Source organism: Myotis myotis, unplaced genomic scaffold, assembly GCF_014108235.1.
Source record: "Myotis myotis isolate mMyoMyo1 unplaced genomic scaffold, mMyoMyo1.p scaffold_m19_p_3, whole genome shotgun sequence".
In the NCBI taxonomy this organism is placed as follows: Eukaryota; Metazoa; Chordata; class Mammalia; order Chiroptera; family Vespertilionidae; genus Myotis; species Myotis myotis.
The window spans coordinates 159,065,366-159,084,983 of NW_023416335.1; the positions used below are offsets into that span (position 1 = coordinate 159,065,366).

The 19,618-nt window shown below is 38.8% G+C and overlaps 2 protein-coding genes across 2 annotated transcripts; one reads left to right on the forward strand and one right to left on the reverse strand.

Annotated features, from left to right (window-relative positions):
• The first annotated feature begins 2,713 nt into the window (after positions 1–2,713).
• LOC118651299 (olfactory receptor 6C70-like) lies at positions 2,714–3,652 on the forward strand. Its single transcript, XM_036300318.1, has one exon. The coding sequence runs from the start codon at positions 2,714–2,716 to the stop codon at positions 3,650–3,652; it is 939 nt and encodes a 312-aa protein (XP_036156211.1).
• A 13,699-nt stretch (positions 3,653–17,351) lies between these two features.
• On the reverse strand, positions 17,352–18,290 carry LOC118651221 (olfactory receptor 6C2-like). The gene has a single exon (XM_036300159.1). It carries the CDS (start codon positions 18,288–18,290, stop codon positions 17,352–17,354), a length of 939 nt encoding a protein of 312 aa, XP_036156052.1.
• Positions 18,291–19,618: the final 1,328 nt, after the last annotated feature.

Consider the following 19,618-nt stretch of genomic DNA (forward strand, 5'->3'; position numbering starts at 1 on the left):
TTTGCATTTTGAGAATGGTTTCTTTTGCTGTGCAGAAGCTTTTTGATGTAGTCCCATTTGTTTATTTTTTCCCATTGTTTCTCTTGCCCAGGAGATGTTTCCACAAAAATTCTGGCATGTGGGATGTCTGGGATTTTATTGCCTATGTTTTTTCTAGGGTTCTTTTTATGGTTTCCTGACTTACATTTATGCATTGTATCCACTTTGCGTTTATTCTTGTGTATGGTGTAAATTGGTGGTCTAATTTCTTTTTTCTTTCTCCCTTCCTTCCTTCCTTCCTTCCTTCCTTCCTTCCTTCCTTCCTTCCTTCCTTCCTTCCTTCCTTCCTTCCTTCCTTCCTTTCTTTCTTTCTTTCTTTCTTTCTTTCTTTTTTTTCTTTCTTCTTCTTTCTCTCTTCTTTCTTTCCTTTTTTGCATGCACCTGTTGAATTTTCCCAACACCATTTATTGAAGAGACTGTCTACCCTCCATTGTATGTTCTTGCCTTCTTTGTCAAATATTAATAGAACATGGTGTGGGTTGATTTCTGGGTTTCTCTGTTCTGGTCCATTGATCTATATGCCTGTTCTTTTGCCAGTATCAGGTTGATTTGATTACAATGGCTTTGTAGTATAGTTTGATATCTGGTATTGTGATCCCTCCAACTTTGTTCTTTCTCAAGATTGCTGAAGCTATTTGGTGTCTTTTTTTGGTTCTACATAAAGTTTTGAAATATCTGTTCTAGATCTGTAAAATATGCCAGTGGCATTTTAATGGGAATTGCATTGAATCTATAGATTGCTTTGGGTAGTATGGGCATTTTAATGATGTTAATTTTTCTAATCCATGAACACATATATTCTTCCATTTATTTGCATCTTCCTCTATTTTTTTCAATGTCCTATAGTTTTCCAAATACAGGTCTTTTATTTTCTCGGTTAAGTTTATTCCTAGGTTTCTTATTTTTGTTTGTTGTTGCAAATGTTAATGGTGGTGTTCTTGTTTCTCTTTCTGAGAGTTCATTAGCGGTGCATAAAAATACCATAGATTTCTGGGTGTTGATTTTGTATCCTGCTACTTTGCCAGACTCATTTATCAAAACTAATAGTTTTTTGATGGAATCTTTAGTATTTTCTTTGTACAATATTACGACAGTTTTACTTTTGCCTTTTCAATGTGGAGCCTTTTATTTTTATCTTCTTATCTGATCACTGTGGCTTGGACTTCTAGTACTATGCTGAACAAGAGTGGTGAAAACTGATGGCCTTATCTTGTTCTTAAGTGAAAAACTTTAGTTTTTGCCCATTGAGAATGATGTTGGCTTGAGGTTTTTCATATATGGCCTTTATTCTGTTGGGGTTTTTCTCCTGACTCTTACCTTGCTGAAAGTTTTTACAAAAAATGAAATGGGTGCTGTATTTTGTAGAATATGTTTTCTGCATCTATGGATATGATCAAATGTTTTTTGTCCTTCATTTTGTTTATGTGATACATTATGTTTATTGGTTGCGTCCCCAGAATAAATCTCACTTACACTGTTTCTTATGTTTTATTTTGTGTGTGTGTACTTAACTTTAAAATTTCATTATTAAACAATAAAAGGCATATCCAAACTTTTAACCTTAATAGTGAATTTTTTTTGTCTCATTAGCCATTAATGTTTTTGTTTCTCAGATACATAGCTGGGTTTTGTGTGAATTAGCACAGTTTTAAATTGTTTCTAATTCCTAATAGGCTCCCAACATTGCTATGCTTCAGCTCCATTATGCACTCTGTTTTCATTATTTGCCATCCAAGATTCTAAAGCTTCTAATTAAAAACATAAAATAGTCCCATTCAAATCATGACACGCTTTTCTTTGGCTAATACTTCCTTGGATTAATAGTCTCTGATTAATTATATGAGTGATTGCTGGGGGCATGAGGACACAGGCAATGTGACAAGAAAACTGATTTTTCACTGTCAGAGAGCTGCACCTGGAAAGAAAGTTTAGATTCTGGATATTCTAAATGTGTGGAGATTGTGAAGAAATGCAATGCATTTTTTGTATTTTCTCTTTTATTTTTATGGTCTAAGTTACATGTGCAAAATTTTGAAATCCTGAATAGATTATTATTTTTTTGTAATTGTGGCCATATCTGCTTTATATTGTTTTAATTTTTTTAGATTCATCTAGTATTTATTTTTTGTTATGTCATTTTTTTTGGGTAATTTCTATGTATTCATCTGTAGTTCATAGAGAAGTTGTAAGAGGCTACAATGGGGCACTAAGCAAATGTCACTTAAATATGAAATCAAAACTTTTTAGAATTTAACTATAGATCTTACTTCATTATATACTGGTATAATTTTATTTTGATGAAATTAATAATAAAAAATGAATGGATTACATTTGAATCTCAAGCCAATGTTTTATCTTACTTATTTATCAAATGGAAACATTTGAAATTAGTTACAAATGACCAGAAGTTTTTTAGTAAGGATAAAGCACACATAACTATTTTGGGTTTTGCTGGTCAATTTCAAAATCTGAGTTGACTTCAATGGTTGTTTTTAAAGTAATTTCTATTGCACAGTTCTGGATCATATGTTCAAAAATCATGGAGCATTACCTTATAAATGGGTCTGTTTGTGAATATGGATGCTTTTATATATTATTCCCTGGTTATGAAGCTACTCATGTAGTCTTATTTTTGTATCTTTTTATTTCTAGAATTTGAAATCTCAGAAGAGAAATGGAGAATCATACAGAGCAGATAGAGTTTATCCTTCTGGGACTGACAGATAATTCTCAGTTACAAATTGTAATTTTTTTCTTTCTATTTCTGAATTATATGTTGAGCATATTAGGAAACTTAACCATCATTGCCCTCTGTCTACTGGATTCCCATCTCATGACCCCAATGTATTTCTTCCTCCGAAGTTTCTCTTTTCTGGAAATTTCATTCACAAGTGCTTGCATCCCCAGATTCTTAATCACCATTGTAACCAGGGAAAAGACCATTTCCTATGATGGTTGTATGTCCCAGCTATTTTTTTACATATTCTTGGGTGCTACAGAATTTTTCCTTTTGACGGCCATGTCCTATGACCGCTATGTTGCCATCTGCAAACCTTTGCATTATGCGTCCATCATGAGCAGCAGAGTTTGTTATGAGCTTGTACTCAGTTCTTGGGCAACTGGATTCCTGGTCAGTTTCATTTTATTGATTTTGATTCTTCATTTGGATTTCTGTGCTTCAAATATAATTGATGGTTTCATTTGTGACATTTCTCCTGTCCTGCAACTTTCTTGCTCAGACACACACTTAGTGGAACTGATTACTTTTTTCTTAGCTGTGATGACCCTTATTGTCACACTGTTATTAGTAATCCTTTCTTACTCTTACATTATCAGGACAATCCTAAAATTCCCTTCCGCTCACCAAAGGAAAAAAGCCTTTTCTACCTGCTCTTCTCACATGATTGTTATAACCATCACTTATGGGAGTTGTATATTCATCTACATAAAGCCATCAGCAAATGAAAGAACCTCTTTAAGCAAAGGAGTAGCTGTGCTCCATACTTCAGTTTCTCCTCTGTTGAACCCATTCATTTATACTCTGAGGAACCAGCAAGTTAAACAAGCCTTCAGAGATGTATTTAGAAAGGTACTTCCAGCTTTAGACAAGTAATATTATTTATTAAAAGAATTAAAATAAAAACGTAAAGAAACATGGAACAAAACCAATTTTGCCTCTTCTAGTTTAAGAATTAATCTCTAATAATTTAGTTAGATTTCTTTAGTTTACTCAAGCTTAGAAAGTCTCTCTATTGAATACATTCTGAATTTAATGTTCTTTTCTTTAAAGTGAAACCTTACTATGTTAGAAATATAGAATTGCAAAATTTATTTTCTTAAAAGCATGTTAGAATGAAATGAAGAATTTTGATTTTATTATAGACTATAAGTTCTCTAAGAGCTGTAAATAAATATGCCATATTTTATTTAATAGTCATGTTCTTTAAAATTTTTAGATAAAATGAAATTTGTCATTATAAAAAATGCATAAGATGCTTCAATTGATTTTGTACTTTAAAATAATAATTTAAAGAATTATTTTATAAAGTGATCTTTTGAAATATCAATTGTCAACATATTAATAAAGCATAATTTTCTTTTAAATGAATCATACATTTAATTTGTGTGATTTTATTTAGGTTATTATTTGAGCAGATTTTAAAAATTCAGTAAAAAATAAAATATGATTTAATAGACAAGTAGTTGATTTCTCACACAAATTCTCAAGAACATATAAGCAAGTTTAATCTTTTAAACATGCCAATTAATATCCTATATAATAAAGAGGTCATATGAAAATTAATCCTCATGCCCTCACAAGATGGCTGCCTATGACCAGGCTGGGATGGGGGTTAGTGAGGTACGACCAAATGACTGAACAAGCAGGCTGTGTGGGGTGATCAGGCAAGCAGGGGGTCAGTTAGGGGAAATCAGGCAGCCAGTGGTCCAGGATTGTGAGAGGGCTGTCAGTCGGACATCCCCCAAGGTGTCCCAGATTGGAAAGGGTGCAGGCTGGGCTGAGGGGATCACTCCTCCCCCATGCACAAATTTTGTGCACCAGGCTTCTAGTGTTAAATAAGCAGGAATAGATGATGAATTTTATGAGCTGTCATATTATTATTAGTTTTTAATTCTGTGTTAAGTTCCTGCTCTCAATGATAGAAAATATCAGTTTCTCAAGATTCCAATGACTGCTTTAATAATAAAACTGCATTTATTTGCAAATACATATGCACCCCTTTGTTCACTGAAGCATTATTCACAGTTGCCAAGACACAGAAATAAACAAAATATCCATTGATAGATGATTGGATAAAGAAGATGTGGTATATATATATATATATAACTGGACAGTCAATGGGTCCATGCTGCCTATTACTACTTGAGCCAAGTAAGCAGAGATAAGATTGAATCATAAATGAGGGTTTATTCCAAAACTGCCAGCAGTATGGGAGAGCAGCGGGTTACCCACAAAAATCTGCTCTGTATCCCACCATAAGTCAGCTGCTTACATTTGTTAGAAGGACAAAGATTACATTGGGAAGGGTGTGCCAAATGGGCAGTTTACAGGTAATGGAGGCTGGAGGTTTGCAATGGCCTACTAGTATGTAAGGCTCAGAGTCTTCAAAGGGCTAGTGATAACGAAAGCGCTGGGAATTTTCTAAGGACTTAGTGATATGGAAAGGCCTGGGGCTCTTCAAAGGGCTGGCAGCTCTGGTTTCTCCATAAGGTTGTTAATCTTTCCATGAGAATAGGCAGCTCCCTGATGAGGAGAATGGGCTGCATTTTCAGGTGAGCTCCCAGGTCCCACAGGCAAGTGCCAACCAGGTTAGAATGTGCCTTCTTTAATCAGAATAAAACAATCACAGTTAACAGAACATGATTAATATTCCTTACAATTATAGCTGGTTCCCAATATTCTATTTCTGCCCCTATCACATATACACAATGGAACACTACTCAGCCATGAAAAGGTGAAATACTGCCATTTGCAATAACATGGACAGATCTTGAGAATATTATGTTAAGCGTAATTAAGTCAGACAGAAAAAGTCAAGTACTATATGATTTCATTCATAAGTGGGATATAAAACTTAAAGCAACAAACTGTAAAAACAAACAAAAACTCATAGACACAGACAACAGTATGGTGGTTATCAGAGGGAAGTGAGTGGGGAGGTAGTAAAGGATAAAGGGGATCCAATATACAGTAATGGAAGATTTGGCTTTGGGTAGTGTGCACACAATGCAATGTACAGATGGTGTACTATAGAATTGTACACTTGAAACCTTTATAATGTTATAAACTAATGTCATCCCAATAAATTTAATAAAAAGAAAAAAATTATAAAACTGTCTTATTTCCTCCAAAACTTAAGTATGAAATTATATTTTTCTTCTTTAAGTGTCAGCTCTTGGAACACAAAGATGCCACAACTCTTATATAATTGTCCTAATGTAGATGCCATTATAACAGTTGGTTTATGCCGTAGTGGTGATTAAGCTATTAGCACAAGATTATCTTCTATGTGTCCAGTGATATTTGTTCTTGTCTATGTTTACAGTTATCGTACATTTTTCTTGTCTATATTTTTGAAATTATTTATTAAATTTTCATGACAATGGGAAAACATGAATGGGTCAACTAAAGTTTATTACTAGATTATCAGTGGATTTCTATTTTCACAATAACATAATAAGAAAAGGATCTTTTGAAAGATATATGCAGTTAAAAAGACTATTTCTCAAACATAAAGATAATGATTTTTGCTGTGAATATGCTTAGAATAACTTCAGGATATAAATACATAGAGTGGTATGCTGCATAAAATCGCCATGAGTTTTCATTATCTGTACAGCCTCATTAGATAAGAAATAAAGCAATGCGTTATGTTCTGTATTCCACCTTCACCTCTGTGGCAGATAAGATTTTCTTAAATGACAGTAACACAACAATATCTTCCATGCAACATTCTCTTACAATGTGACGCTGAGTCTCCTTCCAAGAAGAGATTGTTTCTCTTGAATTTGGGCAGAAGCTAGTGACTACGCCAGTAGAGTTGATGCCTTGTGATTCCAAGGCAAGGTCATAAAATGAATACATTTCCTGTCTAGATCTCTTTATTTTGAGACACTTATCCTTGAAATCCAACCACCATGCTGTGGAAAAACCCCAAACTGCCTCTAAGAAGAGAACACATAGAGCAGTGCATAGTAAAAAACAAAAAAACTGAGGCCTCAAACTGACAACCAGATTCAGCTGGAAGACATGTGAGGGAGGTGTTTTAAGATGACTCCAGCTTTCAGTCTTCCACGTTTTTCATGTGAGCCCTCAGACATCATGAAGGAGAAATAAGACCTGTTATACTCTCTGTATAAATTCCTGACAACAGAATCTGTGAGCATAGTAAATGGTTGCTTTATGCAATAAAGCACTGAAGTAGTTTTTAATAGTGGTCTCTGACATATAGGTGCTTTCAATAGACAATTATTTTTCCTATAGAAATTATACCAAAAGTAATTCACATCAAAAGTAGAGACATGCAATCAATTGATCTTTCCAATAATAGAAATATATATTATATTTGTCAAAATTCACCGAAATGTATACTTAATATTGGTGCATTTCAGTGTATATAAATTTTACTTAAGAACAAATTGTTAAAAATTGAATTCTAGATATTTGTTTTTCATAGTGATATGGATTATAAATTCTGTAAATTCTTTGTTATACCCAAGGCTTATGCAAGTTGGCATTGAAGAAAATGACACTAAAATTTCTCATCCTAGGAGTAAGAAACCACAAGCACAGACAGAAAGTTCTTAAAAGTACTCTGTATAATACAGTATTAGAGGTATCAATATGCACACATCATATATATATATATATATATATATATATATATATATATATATATATATATATATAGTCTTCTGAGAGAGCTTACAAGCAACAACCCAGCAATATAACTAGTACCCACATCTTGGTTTTTAAATATCGTTATTCTGAAAGGAATCTGAAATCCTTGGAGAAATGGCTGTCTTACTCAGGGCTTGATCAAGAAAAGTAAAAGAGAGCTTAAATTATTTTGTTATAGGGAAGTATTCAAAAATTTAAAAGTACATATAAACAAAGTTTGGAAGCTAAGTAAATGAGGTTCTGACTTAACCATATTTGAATAATTTGTATGTCAACATAAATATGCTGAAACTAGTGGATGAAAGTTTCATGAGAAAAAGGATATTTACATAGTCTTAAAATATCTCTTAACAAATTACATGTTATTACATGGAGAAAATAGTAACTTTGTAGTGTAGAAGGATCTGGAAGAGACCACCTTAACCAAATGGTCAGTTTACCATCACCAGTGGAAAAACCAACATTATATGGCTCTTGATAATATGGACTAACAGGGGTCTAACATCACTTCTATTTTATTCTTACAAATAGTCAAAACTTCATACTAGCCTTGAAAAAAATCTTATGAGCTCAAATAACATGTCCTCTTCAAAAATTTCAAAACAATAAGGTAAAAGATAGGCTGAGAAACTGTTCTAGATTAAATGAACTAAACAGAAATGATGGTATGATGCCAGGTGGGTACTGGAAATATTGGGGAACACTTTGTAAACTATATGATTGTCTAACCATTATTCTGTAACTAATATAAAACCTGAAACTAATCTACACTAATAAAAGAGAAATGTGCAAATTAACTATCACTCCATCACTCTGCCACTCCGCTACACCCACCAGCCAATCAGAGAGACTGTACAAATTAACCCAAAAAAGATGGCGGTTAATTTGGATATACAGGCATGGAGCAAAGACTGAAGACGACTGAAGTTGGAGGCGGCCACAGAGCTGGAGCAAGCAGGAGGCTTGGGGTGCTCCCGGCGATGGAGGAAGCCAAGCTTCCCACCAGCCCTGGACTCCACTTTCAGCCAATCCTGGCCTCCTCTGGAGGAGCTGGGGGAAAAAAAAGGAGGGACTGGGAGAAGCTGGAACAGAGGAGCCAAGCCTCGCTGCTGCAGCTGGACCAAAGACCTTGGTCATGGGTGCCAGTGGAAAACCATTGCCTGCAGCCAGGGGAAGGAAGGCCTATTGCACAAATCTTCATGCAATGGGCCACTAGTACAAAATAATATTGAATGTAAAGAAATGAAAATAGAAGTGAAATTTTTATATATGTCAAAGTTTATATAAAGCTGTGAAGGAAGGAAGGGGGAGAATAAAAATAGAGTTTTTCATTTTACCACTTTATTGTCTTTTCAGTTCATGAAAGACAGTTGTCTTTATATGGTGCTTTTATACTTTCCTGAGTCATTATCTCATTTGATGTTCAGGGCAACTTAAAGAAAAGATAATTATTCCCTCCACCATTCAAAGAAAGGAAATCTTGGTGTCTGGCCCCAATGATTCAATCGTCAAGTCCTTATTGTAAAGTAGGGTTAGTGAAATTTTCTGTGAAGGGCCATATCTATACTGATAAAAGCCTTGGGGTCAATCAGGCCAGCAGGGGAGCAGTTAGGCATCAATCAGACCAGTAGGGGAGTGGTTAGGGGACGATCAGGCTGGCAGGCAGAAGCGGTTAGGGCAGCCGTGGGCAAACTACGGCCCGCAGGCCGGATCCGGCCCGTTTGAAATGAATAAAACTATTGAAAAAAAAGACTGTACCCTTTTATGTAATGATGTTTACTTTGAATCTATATTAGTTCACACAAACACTCCATCCATGCTTTTGTTCCGGCCCTCCGGTCCAGTTTAAGAACCCATTGTGGCCCTCGAGTCAAAAAGTTTCCCCACCCCTGGGTTAGGGCAATCAGGCAGGCAGGCAGGCAGGCAGGCAGGCAGGCAGGCAGGCAAGCGGTTAGGAGCCAGCGATTCCGGATTGTGAGAGGGATGTCCGACTGCAGGTTTAGGCCCGATCCCTGGGGAGCCTAATCTGGCAGTTGGACATCCACCAAGGGGTCCCAGATTGGACAGGGTGCAGACTGGGCTGAGGGACACCCACTCCCATGCACAAATTTTGTGCACCTGGCCACTAGTATTATATAATTCAATTTATATGAAACTTGAGGCCTGGTGCATGAAAATTTGTGCCCTGGGGGGGCATCCCTTAGCCCAGCCTGTCCCCTCTCACAGCCCAGGAGCCCTCAGGGGATGTCCTACTGATGACTTAGGCCCAGTCACTGCCTCTCCCTGTGGGAGGCGACTTCTGGCTCTCAGCCCTCTCAGCCACCGTGGCTACTGGTCCTCGGCCCTCACAGCCGCCAAGGTGTTTTCATCAATATGGACTCCAGTCCTTTCACCACAAAAAAATTACAACTTTCTTTAGGCATTTCCAAGATGTCTCTTTCATAGGATATGACATTTTTTTCTTTCTTTCCTTTTTTTATCCTCACCCGAGGACATTTTTCCATTGATTTTTAGAGAGTGTGGTAGAGAGAGGGAAAGACAGAGTGAAACCTCAATGTGAGAGGGACACATCGATTGGTTGCCTCCTGCATGAACCCTGACTTGGGCTCAGGCCAGGGAAGGAGCCTGCAACCTAGGTACATGCCCTTGACTGGAATTGAACCCTGCGGTCCACAGGGTTCAATGAGCCGAGGCTCATCCATTGAGCCAAACCTGCTAGGGCAGGATATGACATTTCTTAGCCCCTCTAGCAGTGGACCTCCGTTTTTTCCTCCAGGAGTGAGGTGCAAATACCCTAAATCACCTTCTTGGATTCTTATTACCCAAGTTAGCAAGAATGCCGCCAGTGGTGTACAGGGAGCTTAGCCAATGAACAGTCAGAAAAAGTTTTTCTTGTGCAGCTCATGTGCAGAGGTGAAACTTCTGGTGCACCGTGGCTGCAGGTCTTCTCTTCTCTGGTCCTTGCAACCGCCGCGGCTGCCAGACCCTCTCCTTTCTGGCCCTTGCAGCCTCTTCAGCTGCCAGGCAACCCCTGCCCCCCCTTTCCAGCCCTCGCAGCCTCTGCCGCTTGGTCTGGAAGGACATCGAGAAGAACGTCCAGAAGACATCTGGTCTAATTAGCATATTACCCTTTTATTAGTACAGATGTCTAGACTAGGCAAATTCTACAGACAGAAAACATATTAATGGTTGCCAGGGATTGGAGGAAGGGATTAACATAGAGTGTCTCCTTAATAGATATGGATTTTCTTACTGATATAATAAAAATAAAAATGTTCTAAAATTAGATAATGATGATGAATGCACAACTTTGTGAAAATACTAATAGTCACTGAATTGCACACAATGCTTAAAAAGGTGAATTTATGTTATATGAACTTTGCCTTAATTAAAATATACCTGAAGAAGGATATTTAAATATATATATATTTTAGAGGCCCAGTGCATAGATTTGTGCACTGGTGGTGTTCCTTGGCCTGAGTGTGTCCACAGGGGGTTGGCCACCTGGGAGGAACTGTGGGAGGGCTTCAAGGCGCATCTGGCCTGACTTGCCCAGTCTTAATCAGCTGGCCCCCAGCAGCAAGCTAACCTACTGGTAGAGCATCTGCCCCCTGTTGGACAGTGCATGTCATAGTGACTGGTTGAAGGGTCGAATGGTCAGACACTTAGCATAGTAGGAATATCCTATATAATAATAGACAAACATGCAAATTAGCCTTCCCTCTGCTATGCTGAAGCCATGCCCACCAGCCACGCCCACCAGCCAATCCCAGTGACTATACAAATTATCAGACAAAGATGGCAGTTAATTTGCATATGCAGGTATAAAGCGCCCCAGGAGGTGATGGTGACCATGGCTGAGGACTCCTGGGACTTTTGTTAACTGTCACCCCATGACAAAGATGGCAGCATCCATAGTGGCTGGGGCAGGACGCTGGCGGCATTGCCCCGGCAACGTGAGCCCAGTGTCTGGCCCAGCTGTGTGGAGGGAGGGAAAGGGAGGGGCCTCCGGCCAGAGTCTGCTTCAAGGAATGCCCAGCATCTGTGCCCTGGCTGGGTGGAGGGAGGGGAGGGCAGGGGCCTTGGGCCAGAGTCTGCAGGGAGGGATGCTGGGCTCGCTGCCATGCCAGCCCAGAGTCCCCGCCAAAGAAGGGGAGGGGTCTGGGGCCAGAGTCCCTGGTGAGGAATGCTGGGCTTGTGGTGACGCGTTCAGCTTTAGAAATTATTTACTAACCCTCCGTAAGTAAATAGCTTATAAAGCTGAACATGTGTGCTTGGCCAGGTGAAGAGAGGGGACCCGTGGCAAGGGATGCTGGCATCATTGCAGGCCAGGCTGAGGGACACCCCCGCACCCCCCCCCCATGCATGAATTTCGTGCATCGGGCTACTAATTATATATATATATATATATATATATATATATATATATATATATATATATATGGAATATCTAAGGGACTTTATAACTCTAACTTCATCATTGTCAGTCCAGATTATGGAAATCCTTGTCTTGTTAAGAGAGGAGATTGAAAAGTAAGATGAGATGATAGAATGTGTTACTAACAAAAATAACATTGATTGCGTGTGTAGCTGATGTACTTGATAGTCCTTTATAGTTTAGAAGAATCACAAGGAATCAAAAAAGTATTATCTTCCAGTGACTGTGCCAGCTGTTAATCCAGGAATACAGTTTGATAAACTGCTAAATGTAAAGCTGAGAAAAATCAAATGCTCGCATTTAGTGGCTGATTTTCTACTCATCCCTGAGAAGCAAGCCTAAAGCAACCAGAGTTGAGGCTTCCAGAGAAAATGCGACACAGGCATGAGGACATTGCATATATGTTGAATGTCAAAGGATGAACTAACAAGAACGATACAAGTCTGTATAGAATAAACACAGCACTCTCTAGCACCAGTTCAGCCCCCCAGTGGACCAGGCTTCAGGCCACCTCTGTGGATACAGACTCCAGGCTTGCCTTCATGGCCCAATGTCCCAGACTTAACCATATGCATGGAATCAGATGTCAAGCCTAACCCATGTGGATCCAGGCACCAGATCAGCCCCTTTGGACCTAGGCAGCTGGTCCACCCACTTGCTGAATCATCCAAAAACCCAGTCCACCCAAGGACTCCAGCAGCAAGCCCACCCATGGACTCCACCAGATGGCAAGTCCAGAACCTCTGGGTGGGCTGACTGGTGAGGAGCTTTACCTGCCAAAGCCAGTCTTCAAATACTGGAAGAGGTGTCTTCAAATATACAGACACTAATGAAGGCCACAAGGATTACAAATAATCAGGGAATCATAACACAACAAAAGGAAAAAAAATATTAGTAAGTAACCTTAAAGAAATTGAGTTACTATTAGTTGCTTTCTTTCTTTTATTTCAAACTATAATAAGCCTACCACTGTACATCTTTCCTTTACAATTAAAAAGGATGCTACTTTTCAATCTTGAGTGAAATTTTAATACTTCAAATATTAGTTACATTATCATTGTTTTTTATTTATTTATTTTATTTATTTGTTGAATACTTAAAATTCCACATGTAAAGGACATTGGATTAATATTATTTGGCTCAGTTTCTTGGCTCCCACTGTTATTTTCTTCAATTTTACAAATGGATAGATTTAATAGTAATTATTTAAATTAAGTAATTAAATTATTTAATTTTTTGCAACTATATCAACTGTAATAGTTGTATTCACTAATTATTAACTTGTCATTAAATTAAACAAATTAGTAAATGTAACAATTATTTTGGTCTTAATAATGAACATTTTAGAATCTCTTGTGCAGATTTCTTTATTCAGGTATATCTTATAGTTGATTTTAGTACATAAGAGCTCTTTGGTGAATGCGCCATGAAATTATGTTGATGATAAATATGCTTCAAAGTTGCCAGGGAAATGACAACTGTAATTTTATCTCATCTTATTTCTCCTTATCAAACCATACAATATTAAATATGTTGTAATAGGACATATTATGGTGTATAAAATCCAGTACTTAAATTCTGAAATGTTTAGAGAACTTATTTTTTTCTTTGATGTCAATAAAGCAATTTAATAAACACATAATAACAAAGAGTGTATTATGGCAATGAGATATCCCTACTGCTATGCCAACTTATATGCTTCCAATTAGTGTCTTTTCTCTCCCCTCCCCCGCTGAAACTACACTTCTACTTGAAAGGTAGTGTATTGTAGAGGATGGAACATGACTTGAAATAAAAATTTGGACTATGTTATTTGCTACTATGATATATTTACAATTTACTCTATCTTCTGTCCATGTTTTGATACAACTAAGACATATTGATAGAACTAATAAGGGCATTAATAATAATGTTTGAAAAGAGTTTGATGCTTGGGATTCTACTATATAATAAAGAGCTTATATGCTAATTACTGAACAACAGATTGACCATCTGGACGACCTTCCGGATGAAGCCGGGGCTGTGAGGGATGGGTGAGGCTGTGAGGAGCTGAGAGGGCTGGATGAGGCTGTGAGGGCTGGCCAGGATTTTGAGGGCTGGCCAGGGAATCAGGGACTTTGAGGGCCAAGCCCCTTGCACGAATTTTGTGCATTGGGCCTCTAGTCTAATCTAATAGAAGAGAAACATGCAAATTGACATCACCTCTGCCAAACCCAACAGCCAGTCAGAGCAACTATATGCAAATTAACCCAACCAAGATGGCGGCCGGCAGCCATGGAGCTGGGGCAAGCAGGAGGCTTGGTTGCCCCAGTGATGGAGGAAGCCAAGCTTCCCACCTGCCCTGGCCTGCTGCGGCCTCCACTCAAGGCAACAAAGTTTCAATTATAGAAGATAAATAAATCCCAGATACATGCTTCCAGCCAGCTTCCACTGAGAGCTTGGGTGGCTGGGGGCCATGGCCAGCCTGCAAATAGCCATCAGTCCCTCACCCAGGGTGGCCACACCCTCATGGGGTGAGGGTTCCCACTGAGGGGCTTGGCCAGCCTGCAAACCGACAGCAGCCCCTCACCCAGGATGGCCAGGCACCCCAACGGGGACCCCCACCCTGAAGGGGCTGTGGCAAGCCTGAAAACGTCCCTCCGCCCCTCACCCAGGCTGCCCAGGCACCCCAGTGGGATCCCCACCCTGATCCGGGAACCCCTTCAGGGCAAACCAGCTGTCCCCTACCCATGCACTAGGCCTCTATCCTATATAATAAAAGGGTAATATGCAAATTGACCCTAACAGCAGAATGATTGGGAATGACTGGTCACTATGACACACATGGACCACCAGGGGGCAGACACTCAATGCAGGAGCTGCCCCTTGGCTGTCAGTGTGGTCCCACAGTGGGAGCTCTGCTCAGCCACAAGCTAGGCTGACGGCTGCCAGTACAGCAGTGGTGGTGGGAGCCTCTTCTGCCTCCTCAGCGGCACTAAGGATGTCCGACTGCAGGTTATGCTTACTCCTTGCTGGCAAGTGAACATCCCCCAAGGGCTCCCAGGCTGCCAGAGGGATGTCTGAATGCCAGCTTAGTCCTAATCCCCTGGGAGCAGGCCTAAGCCAGCAGGTGGTCATCTCCCAAGGGGTCCCAGACTGTGAGAGGGCACAGGCCAGGCTGAGGCTGAGGGAACCTTCCCCGCCAAATGCACAAATTTTTGTGCATTGGGCCTCTAGTCTATATAATAAAAGCCTAAGGGATCATCATGGCAGAACAAACAGAATGACTGGTTGCTATGATGCGCACTGACCACTAGGGGGCAGTTGGTCAATTCAGGAGCTGTCCCCTGGTGGCCATTGAGTTCTCACAGGGAGAGCACAGCACAGCCAAAAGCCGGGCTCAGGGCTGGCTAGCGCAGCAGCAGTGGTGGGACCCTCTCCTGCCTCTGCGGCAGCACTAAGGAGCAGCAAGCTGAGCGGTAAGGAGTGAGGGGTCCTGGACTTTGAGAGCACTGGGCCTCTAGTTATTAAATAAAACAAGGGTTACTTAAATGTAGCACAGTGAAACTGGTCTTTCTAAAAGGCACTTATTTTAAAAATTCTGTCCATAGAAATAATTTAAAAGATTGTTTAATTGCATTTTCATAGCTCATCTTTCAAATAAATAGTACCTATATATCTATGCTTCTATTTCTATTTAGTTTGTCAAATTATCTGGTTGATTAGATATTACATATAAGTGAGATCATATGTGTCTGACTGGCTTATTTCACTTAACCTAATTTCCATATCCACAGCTAACAGAGGGGAGGGCAGTTCGGAAGCTGGGTGAAAAAAGATGAAGAGATTGAGCACCCCACCAAAAAATATGCATTTCCTTCCTTCCTTCCTTCCTTCTTTCCTTCCTTCCTTCCTTCCTTCCTTCCTTCCTTCCTTCCTCCCTCCCTCCCTCCCTCCCTCCCTCCCTCCCTCCCTCCCTTCCTTCCTTCCTTCCTTCCTTCCTTCCTTCCTTCCTTCCTTCCTTCCTTCCTTCCTTCCTTCCTTCCTTTGACAAGCACACTGTGACTTGCTTCAAACACTAAGATCTTCAGTTTAGGAATATTTTCTTCAGTTGACCCCTTGATCATAATTCCCATAATTATTCCCTTTTGTAGTTCCCTTTCTCCCCTTTTTTGTCAGTTGAATATTCACGATATCTTCTTAAATCATTCATGAACCTTATCTTGATGTGAATATTTATCTTATTTTATAAGCAAATAAAATTTGGTATTCCAGTTCACTCTTGTGCATCTATTCTAATTTTAAAACCCATAAAAAGTGACATTATCTTTAAATTTATTTTAAATCAAATATACACCTTTTCCAGTGAATTTTGCTCAGGAATATAAATAAATTGCAAATAATATAGTCCCCCCCTTATCTGTAATTCCACTATTTGTGGTTTCAATTACCTGTGGTCAACTGTGGTCTGCAAATATTAAATGGACCGTTAGAGAAATAAACAATTCATATAATTTAAATTGCTCATCTTCTGAGCACTGTGATGGAATCTCATGCCATCCATCTCTGTTCCATCTGGACCTGAATTATCCTTCTGTCCACACTGTATATGCTACCTGCACATTATCACCAAGTAGCTAAGTTAACAGATCAACTATTGAGGTATTGCAGTTTTCATGTTCAAGTAACTCTTATTTTATTTACTAATAGCTCCAAATGATAAAAGTAGTGATGCTGACAATTTGAATATCCCAAAGAGAAGCTGTGAAGTCCTCCTTTTAAGTGAAAAGGTATGTATGCATAGGACAAACCCCACAGTAAGTATAGAGTTCAGTACTATCTGAGGTTTCAGGCATCTACTGAAGTGTTGGAACATATTCCCTCTACATATGGGGGACTACTGTACATCTTATTAGTCATTCAGAAGATGTTTCTACTTCTTCAATTCTGATTATTCTCAAACTCCCAGTGATATTTTCATTTCCACTTTGCAATATCCATTATTTTAATTAGCCTGGAATGTCTAATTTGATTTAACTTATTTTTAATACGTCTTTGCTGTTGCTGTTTTCTAAGTTTTATTTGACTCTTACATTTATAATGTTAACTTTCATAAATTTGACTTAGAGAGAAAAACTAGTAATGTTATTACATAATGAATCTTTTATATAATTTATAGACTTTTAAATTTCATTATTTCTTTTTTTTACAGAGCACTGACAAAAAAACTAGGTCAGAAATAGAGGCAAGTTCAATTACTTGGAAATACATTTTATGGGTACACAAAGAAGAAAAACATGAAGTTTGAGCTTGGTTTGAAAGAAGAAGGAGTTCGATTAAAGTGAGATGCAGTATTAATGCCTTTGAGAAGACTACTATGAGTGAATTATAGGCACAAAGCAATGAAATAAATTAGAAGCTGTTAACTATTTAGAAGACTTTCTTCTTTCATTTTACTCTGATTCATCCAAACTTCTATTTCGTTGAGAGAAATATTACCCTTTTTACAAAGTCATTGAAAGCTTGTTTCACTTGCTTATTCCTCAGGGTGTAAATGAAGGGGTTCAACAAGGGTGCCACAGAAGTAGTGAGCACTGAGACACCTTTATTTATGGCCACCTCATCCTTTGCTGAGGGCTTGATGTAGATGAAGATGCAGCTACCATAGGTGATGGAGACCACAATCATGTGGGACGAGCACGTAGAAAAGGCCTTTTTCCTTTGTTGGATGGAGGGGAATCTCAAAATTGTCCTAATGATGTATGTGTAGGACAGAAACACACACATGAGGGTGATAATGAGAGCAAATACAGCCACAAGGATAACCATTTGTTCGGATACCCATGTATCTGAGCATGAGATCTTCAGGAGGGGACCTGCATCACAGCTAAAATGATCAATGGCATTGGAGTCACAGAATTCAAGCTGGAGGCCCCAGCTAAGGGGTGGGAGAATGATCATCAAGCCAGACAGCCAACAGCAGAGGATTAATAAGGTACATACCCTATTGTTCATGATGGTCATGTAATGAAGCGGTTTACAGATAGCAACATAGCGGTCATAGGACATGGCTGCCAGGAGAAAAAATTCTGTTGCTCCAAAGAAAATAACAAAAAATATTTGGCTTGCACAAGCATTATAGCTAATGGTATTATCCCCAGTTGATATACTGTACAAGAACCTAGGAATGCAGACAGTGGTAAATGAGACTTCTAAGAAGGAAAAATTTCTGAGGAAAAAGTACATAGGAGTTTTCAGATGGGAGTCCAGCAGTGTGAGGGTGATAATAGTCAGGTTTCCTGTCACACTGAATATGTAGGTGAGAAATAGAAAGACAAAAAGCAGAATTTGTAGTTGTGGGTCATTGGTTAGTCCCAACAGGATAAACGTTGTTACTGATGTGTGGTTTCCCATCACTGACTTTTGAAATCTACCCAGTCAGCATGTAAAAATAAGAGATTTTTATGATGACATAGGTATTCAAATTCTGTAGTAAAAGACTATATTGAAAAACCAAGCAAAGCAGTCTACATTTATTTTCTCCTTTCTCATCATAATCAATATTGCCACTATTCCACTAAACTTCCAGAATATTACTTGTATGAGCAAGAGATTATTCCTTCAGGATTCCTGTTATTGTTAAATAATCCAACTTTTTCTCAGATCATTATTTACTCCTCAAAATTTATAAATGTAGTTTAGTATAATTCATTATATGAATTGGATTTACAAATAAGTTAGGAAAAATGATGATATTGCTTAAGCCTTCTTTATCCAAGATAAACCTTAGATATAGGACATATCCAGATGGTTAAGAACATGAATTCTCTTCAATTGTCCCAATCAAGGGATTGTTTTAAGAGTAAACTGCATTTCTCCTGGAAAACAAAGTATAATAATAAATCTTTAGATTTTTCTTTGTTTATTCTTTTTTTTTTAATATATTTTTTATTGATTAAGATATTACATATGTGTCCTTGTCCCCACGTTACCCTCTACTCCCCACCCCCCCCACCCCCGCTCATGCCCTCACCCCCCCGTTGTCCATGTCCATTGGTTAGGCCTATATGCTTGCATATAAGTCCTTTGGTTGATCTTTCCCCCTTACCCCCACCCTCCCCTACCTTCCCTCCAAGTCCCGACAGTCCAATCAATGCCTCTCCGTCTCTGGATCAGTCCTTGTTCATCAGCTTATATTGTTCATTATATTCCACAAATGAGTGAGATCCTGTGGTATTTATCCGCTCTCAAGTTCCATCCATGCTGTGGCAAATGGTAAGAGTTCCTTTTTCTTCTTCCTCTTCTTAAAGAATACCTTTCAGCATTTCATATAATGCTGGTTTGGTGGTGATGAACTCCTTTAGCTTTTTCTTATCCGTGAAGCTCTTTATCTGACCTTCTATTCTGAATGATAGCTTTGCTGGATAAAGTAATCTTGGTTGCAGGTTCTTGCTATTCATCACTTTGAATATATCTTGCCACTCTCTTCTGGCCTGCATGGTTTCTGTTGAGAAATCAGCTGACAGTCGTATGGGTACTCCCTTGTAGGTAACTGACTGTCTTTCTCTTGCTGCTTTTAAGATTCTCTCTTTATCTTTTGCTCTTGGCATTTTAATTATGATGTGTCTTGGTGTGGTCCTCCTTGGATTCCTTTTGTTTGGGGTTCTCTGCGCTTCCTGGACTTGTAAGTCCATTTCTTTCACCAGGTAGGGGAAGTTTTCTGTCATTATTTCTTCAAAAAG